Here is a 7,826-nt window from a genome sequence, read left to right as displayed (position 1 = left end):
CCTGGAAACATCCCGTCGTGTTCTAACAGGAAAAACTGTCTGCCTGCCAGTTCAGCGGCCCTGCTGAGTTCACACACTTTTACACACACACACACACACACACACACACACACACACACACACACACACACACACACACACACACTCAGCTGGGCCGAAAAGCAAAACATCATGTGATCTTCTGACTGGCAGCCGCAGGTCACCAATGCTTCTACTTCTTATTTTTTTCATAATTACGATATGTGTAACATATACAGTATGTCACAAAAGTGAGTACACCCCTCACATTTCAGCAACCATTGTAGTATATCTTCTCAAGGGACAATACTATAGAAATGAAACTTGCATATATTTTCGAGTAGTCAATGTGCAGCTTGTACAGCAGTATAGATTTACAGTCCTCTGAAAATAACTCAACATACAGCCATTATTGTCAAAATAGCTGGCAACAAAAGTGAGTACACCCTAAGTACAGCAGTGTGTTGTTTAAGCATGCACAGCCACTGCTTGATAGGATCATGCAAAGTTGTGTATCTTGTATTACAGCAGTTAAAATTTGATGCTTTGAGTACAATTCTCTCATACTGACCACTGGATGTTCAACATGGCATCTCATGGCAAAGAACTCTCTGAGGATTTGAGTTGTTGTTCTCCACAAAGATGGCTAAGGCTATTAGAGGTTCAGTAACATCCTGAAACCGAGTTACACTACAGTGGTCAGAGTCATACAGAGGTTTCCAAGATGGGCTCCATTCGGAACAGGCCTTGCAAGGGTCGATCAACGAAGTTGAGCACTCGTTCTGTGCGTCAAGTGCAGAACCTGCTTTAAAAAACAGATGCATGAGTGCTGCCAGCATTGCTTTAATGGTTGCAGAAGTAGAAGGTTTGTCAGTGCTCAGACCAAGTCGGTTTGCATAGGCATCGTCCCAGAAGGAAGCTGGCTCACAAGAAAGCCCACAAACAGTTTGCTGAAGACAACCAATCCAAGAGCATGAATTACTGGAACCATGTCCTGTGGTCATGGTTAAATTATATATTATAATTTAGTTGTTTAGTACACCAGCTTAAACTTTATTCAATTTATTGCGTGGTTAATGTTTGTATTTTTTTTTTTGTATTAGTTTTTATTTACAATAACAATGAAGTGACTCCTATTTTATTTACCTATTTACCTATTTATTTATTTTTATTTAATTAATTCTTAATTTAATTTATTTTTTGTAATTAATTTTGTTTTATTTTAATTCTTAATTATAATCATAATTCTTAATTTAATGTTAATTTATTTATTTAATTTAATTGTAATTGTTTACATTTTTAAACTAATTCTGTTATTTAAGTGTTAAGTTTTTCATCTAATATTTACATTAATTTAATATTTAAGCAGTTTTTAGTTTTACTTTGTTACAATAACAATGAAGTGACTCATTTACTTATTTTTTAAATGAAATTGTAATTCTTAATTATAATTTATAATTATTTCTTAATTTAAAATTGTATCTATTTAATAATTTTTTTTCTTTAATTTTTTTTACTAATTTAGTTTAAGTGTGAATTTTTCATCTAATATTTACAATAACAATAAAGTGACTCATTTACTTATTTTTTAAATAAAATTGTAATTCTTAATTATAATTTATAATTATTTCTTAATTTAAAATTGTATCTATTTAATAATTTTATTTCTTTAATTTTTTTTACTAATTTAGTTTAAGTGTGAATTTTTCATCTAATATTTACAATAACAATAAAGTGACTCATTTACTTATTTTTTAAATTAAATTTTATTTCTTAATTATAATTTGCAATTATAATTCTTAATTTTCTTTTTTATTGATTAAATTTAAGTTTAATTTGAATTCTTTTCATTTTTTTACTAATTTAATTTAAGTGTGAGTTTTTCATCTAATATTTACATTAATATTTAAGCAGTTTTTAGTTTTAGTTTGTATTCACAATAACAATGAAGTGATTCATTTACCTATTTATTTATGTATTTTTATTTAATTTTATAATTTATAATTATAATTCTTAATTTTGATTTTTAATTACTTAAAATTCTTCTTTTTTTTTTTTTTTTACTAAGTAACTGGATTGGTCAAATAGAAACAGCACTGAATACAAATTATTTTCATTTCATTTTTAATCCCAGATTTGCTGTCAGATTCTTGGATTGTGAAATGTAAGTCCATTTCTTATGAACAAAATCCCCATTCATCAGTGTGAAACCGCATTTTTCATCATCTCACTTGATTTGACTGTTTTCTGTTGCGGTTGTGATGATGTTTTCTGAACTCTAGTAACTTCAGATTGATTTTCTATGACAAAAAGAAGCTGTGTGAGGAAAAGTCAAGTCATGATTGCTCAAGCTCAACATTCCCCATTGATTTCAGAAAGGGAAGTGTAACGTCACAGGAAACTCCCAGCAAACGTGTGTGTGTTTATGTGTGTGTAGGTTTGTGTGCTTTGACAGAGCAGGCTGTGTCTGATTAGCGAAAGGGAAAGTTGCAGATATAATGAGCCGGCCTGTCCATCCATGTCTGGAAACGCTGTTAGTGCACAGCAGGCCAGTCACACAATGGAAAAGTCTGCTGATATTTTCCTGTGCTCCACCAAAACCATCTTTAACCTACTTTCAGAGGATTTCTCAAGTCTTGGTTATCTTTGCAGGGTGTCTTGTGTTCGGAGGACACTAAATAAGGAAGTAGTTTTTGAAGGAAGTTGTCTGAATGTTGATATCAAATATGTAATTTGTAATGAAACGTGCACTTCTTGGACTAAAAGTCCAACCATAGTAATGTAAACTTAATGTAGTTAGAAAACTAAATTTGCATTCATTAATGGTTGAAAAAATAATGTAAATCTAATTGTGACTTTTTTTTAATCGTACAATTCTGATATTTTTCTTGCAATTCTGAATTCAGACATTTTTTTGTGCAATTTTAAGAAATTGTGAGCTATAAACTCACAGTTCTGAATTTTTTTGACTTTTTAAAATATTTCTATTTAGCATTAATTCTATACGTTTCAGCCTTTGTAGTTTTGATTTAAATTTTATATTGTAATTTTTTTCATTTTGGTACACTAAATTAAACTTACAGTACTTCAGTTGCAGTTCTATTTCTATTTTTATGTAGAATTATAGTTATAGAATTATCTATTAGAATTATTTACATTTTGATTTAGCTTATATTTTCAGTTTTTTTAATTTTGTAATTTTGTCCATTTGTTACATTTTAGTAATTTTGTCATGTGCTTTTGTAGTTTGTATTACTTTTTTAATATTTATATTTAGCATTAATTCTATATATATGTTTTAGCCTTTTTAATTTAATTAAAATTTTATATTATAATTTTGTCATTTTGGTAAACTAAATTAAACTTAGTATTTCAGTTGCAAAGACAACATTTCTCATTTTTTCATTTAGATTTTGATTTAGAATTTTCTATTATGTAATTATCTGTTAGAATTATTTACATTTTGATTTTCAATTTTTTTATTTTGTAATTTTGTCTTTTTTGTCACATTTTAGTAATTTTGTCATGTACTTTTGTCATTTTTATTACTTTTAACCTCATTCTAAATTATTTTCATTTTGATTTAGAATTGTCTATTATAGAATTATCTATTAGAATTATTTTGAATTGTTTACATTTAAATTTTTTGTGCTTTTATGTGCTTTTGTAGTTTTAATTCAATTTTATTTCTATTTGGTGTTAATTATAATTTAGTCATTTTAGTTCACCAACTTAAATTTATTGTATTTCGGTTAGTTGCCAGGGCAACATTTCAAATTTTTAATTATATATTAACTTCATTCTAAATTATTTTAATTTTGATTTAGAATCGTCTATTATAGAATTATCTATTATAATCATTTTAAATTGTTTAGATTTTTTTAAATTTTTTTTTTTTTCAGTTTTAGTCATTTTATGTGCTTTTGTAACTAAATTTTATAATTTAGTAATTTTGGTACACCAACTTAAATTTATTGTATTTCAGTTAGTTACCAGGATGTTTTTTTGAATGTTTGTTTTTATTTACATATTTATAGTTTCTATTAATATTTTTATAAATATTTTTGTTTGTGTATTTAAATTTTGCATTTTTATAATATTACACATTTCTTAGTGATTTAATTCCATTAGCTTTTATTTTAAGTATTGTTTATTTTTGTTAACTTTTATAGTGTTTTATTTAGATTTGTTTAATTTTTAAGGTATTTTTATTTTTGTTTTTTGTTTTTATCTTAAGTTTTTTATTTTACTTTTTTTTGTACATTTTGTAATTTTGTTCAGCATATGTTTTGTATTTTTAAAATGTTTGTTTTTATTTACATTTTTATAGTTTCTATTAATATTTGAATATTTAAATATTTTTAGATTTTCTGTTTCTTTATTTTTTTTTAGTTAAAGCTTTTTGGTTGTATTTATTTTGTAAATTATTTTCATTTTGATTTAGAATTATAGAGTTATTATAATAATTTTGATTTGTTGAAACTTTTTCTTAAGTTCTTCTTTAAGTTTTAGTAATTTCATGTGCAATTGTCATTTTAATTAGTTATTTATTTCTGTTTAGTGTTAATCATAATTTATTAATTTTAAACAAATTTAACATTTTTCTTTTTTATTTATAAGTTTAAGTTTTACTTCTAATAAAAAGTTAAAAAGTTGCAATTACTTTTTTTTTCTTTTTTTTTTTCCTCTTGCATTAGAAAAAAGCAGAATTGTTTCTAGATATCCTTCAATGTGAGTGATGTTAATGAGGAGTAAACGAGTACAGCATGTTCACAGCGAATTGAACCCTTTGGTCTTGATGGGCTCTCACGGGACCCCGTCTGTAATCTTCACATGTGCAAACATCATTTCCACACGCGTGTCGTCGTCCGCAGACACAAACATGCCCTCAGCGGCTGGCAGCAGATTTGAGCCGCATTACTGTAATGAGAAACTCATTAATGCTGCAGAGCCGGAGCGCTTTATGATGGAAAAAAAAACATGGAAAAGAGTTCAGATGCAATCGAGAGGTAAAACCAGGCCTCGAGTTTCTGGAAATGATAGACCTTCAGTCAAACCCTCAGAAAGCTTCAATATCAGGTTGATGATTAAGGAGTTTGGAGATGTTTGGTGCATTTCTGACCTAAAGAAAAGTGCTGAAATCACTTCCATGCAAGGACAAAACATTTATTTTGGCTACGTATATGGATATAAAGCATAATTCCTCTATTGAGTGTTGTTTTCAACTTAAATATGACTTTAGTAAAATTTATTATTATTTTTTTTTAAACAGTAATTCCTCTTTCTAGACCACATGAAATCAGAAGTTTTTGCTTTCCTAAAATATCTACCAGAAGTATTACTATACTTTTTATTTATATTAAACTTATTATTTTAAAACAGATTTATTTATTAAATTAATTTGACGTTTATAATTTTAAGAATTTTTATTTTTGTATATATTTTGTTTACTTTTTATAATTGTATGTTTAGTGTTTTATTTTGATTTGTTGATTTGTTTTATTTTAATTTGACATAATCTTTTAATTTTTGTTTTTATTTTACATTTTTTTTATTTTAACTGTTTTGTAATTTTGTTCAGCGTGTTTTATTTTTTATTTAAAAAATATTTTTTTATTTACAATTTTGTATTCTTTTTTTACTTTAAGAATTTTTATTTTTGTATATATTTCATAAATTTAAATCTTACATATTTTTGTAAGATTTTTGTAAGATATTGTTTTTATTTTTTTTATTAACTTTTGTACATTTTGTAATTTTCAGCATGTTTTTTTTACACATTTATAGTTTCTATTAATATTTTTTGTAAATATTTTTGTTTGTGTATTTAAAATTTTCCATTTTTATAATTTTACACATTTTTTAGTGATTTAATTTCATTAGCTTTATTTTATAAGTGTTGTTTATTTTTGTATGTTTAGTGTTTTATTTTTGTTTTATTTTTCTAATTTTAATTTTATGTATTTCAAATTTTTTGTATATATTTTAAGTTTTTTATTTTGAATTTTTTGTATTTTTGTGCATTTTGTAATTTTGTTCAGCATGTGTTTTGTATTTTTAAAATGTTTGTTTTTATTTACTTTTTTATAGTTTCTAATAATATTTTGAATATTAAAATATTTTTCTATCTTTTTTTTATTTAATTTTATTTTAGTTAAAGCTTTTTGCTTGTATATATTTTTTGTAAAGTTTTTTCTTTGTTTAAATATTTTTTATATTTTATTTTTATTTTACAGTTTTTTGTTGTATTTATTTTTTGTAACGCTTTTTTGTTTGTGTATTTGAATTTAGCATTTTTATAATTATATACATGATTTAGTGTTTTATTTTCATTTGCTTTGATTTTAAGTATTGTTTATTTTGTTAACTTTTTATAATTGTATGTTTAGTGTTTCATTTTGATTTGTTTTATTTTTTAGTTTTATATATTTTTTGTTTTTATTTTAAGTTTTTTATTTTACTTTTTTGTGTATTTTTGTGCATTTGTAATTTTCTTCAGCATGTTTTTGTATTTTTTCAGATGTTTATTTTGTTTACTTTTTTATAATTGTATGTTTAGTGTTTTATTTTACATATAATCTTTTAATTTTTTGTTTTTATTTAAAATCTTTTTATTTTTACTTTTGTAATTTTGACTCATTGCTGATCTATTGAAGAAATTTAATCATTCCGAATTTATTCTGTGAAACTAGCGTGTTTAATCTAATCTAATTTTATCTTTCTATAATTCAACAGACACTTTCATCTGGTTGTTTTCTCCCAGTGATGGTGATTTGAGCAAACGGACAGTGAGACGTGAGGACGCTGGTGTCCTTGACTCGTGATCATCTCACACCTGATCTGACATCCGATTGGAGCCATATGGCCGTCCGCATTAAGCCGAGCCGTAGGTGGCACAGAAATCACCGACCGTCACGTACGCCGCTGACAGATTCAGGTACAGATGAACAACCTTCATATCAGCACTTCTCAAACACCTCTCAGATCACAGACCACAAGATTAAACCAAATTGAGATGAAAAAACTGAATGCAGAACAGCAATGTGAATTAGCATCTAAGAAAGCAGAGTGAAAACAACAAAGTAAAGTTTGAATGTTTATATGTTTCAGAGACAAAATGATTGATAGACAGATAGATGGATGGATGCATGAACAAACAAACAAGTAGACACAGAAACATACGAATAAATAAAAAAACGAACAAATGACAGATAGATAGATAAAACAAATGAACAAGCAAACAAACAAAAGAACAAATGAACAAACAATAGATGAAACAAAAGCAAACAAACGAAAGACAGATAGATAGATAAAAAAATGAACAAACAAACAAAAGAATGAACAAGCAAACGAACAAAAGAGCAAATGAACAAATGTGTATAATAAATGAACAAACAAACAATAGATAGATAAAGCGAATAAACAAACGAATGGATGAAACACAAAAGAATAGATGAAATTAATAAACAAACAAGCAAACACAAAAGGAACGATCAAATAAAACAAATGAACAAACAGAAGAATGAACAAGCAAACAAACGAAGGAAAAAACAAACAGAAGAGATAAAACAAATAAACAAACAAATGAACAATATAGTTAGATAAAATTAGTGAATGGACAAACAAACGAATAAATGAACGAATGAATGACAGGTAGATAAAACAAATGAACAAAGAAACAAGAACGAACAAGCAAACAAATGATAGAACAAATAAACTGAGTTAAAACGAAAGCACAAACAAACAAAAGAACAAATAAATGATAGATAGATGGTAGATAAATGAACAAACAAGCAAACATAGAATAA

General features: G+C 26.0%; 1 protein-coding gene across 1 annotated transcript in view; it reads right to left on the bottom strand.

Annotated features, from left to right (window-relative positions):
• LOC141294284 (ERO1-like protein beta) overlaps nucleotides 1–6,893 on the bottom strand; it is an 18,611-nt gene extending 11,718 nt beyond the window's left edge. The window contains exon 1 of the mRNA XM_073826358.1: nucleotides 6,854–6,893. Coding sequence (XP_073682459.1) covers nucleotides 6,854–6,893 — 40 coding nt within the window. The remainder of the gene's footprint in view (nucleotides 1–6,853) is intronic.
• Between the last annotated feature and the right edge of the window lie 933 nt (nucleotides 6,894–7,826).

This window comes from Garra rufa, chromosome 20 (assembly GCF_049309525.1).
Source record: "Garra rufa chromosome 20, GarRuf1.0, whole genome shotgun sequence".
Taxonomy (NCBI): domain Eukaryota; kingdom Metazoa; phylum Chordata; class Actinopteri; order Cypriniformes; family Cyprinidae; genus Garra; species Garra rufa.
This window is presented reverse-complemented; position numbering and strand designations above follow the sequence as displayed.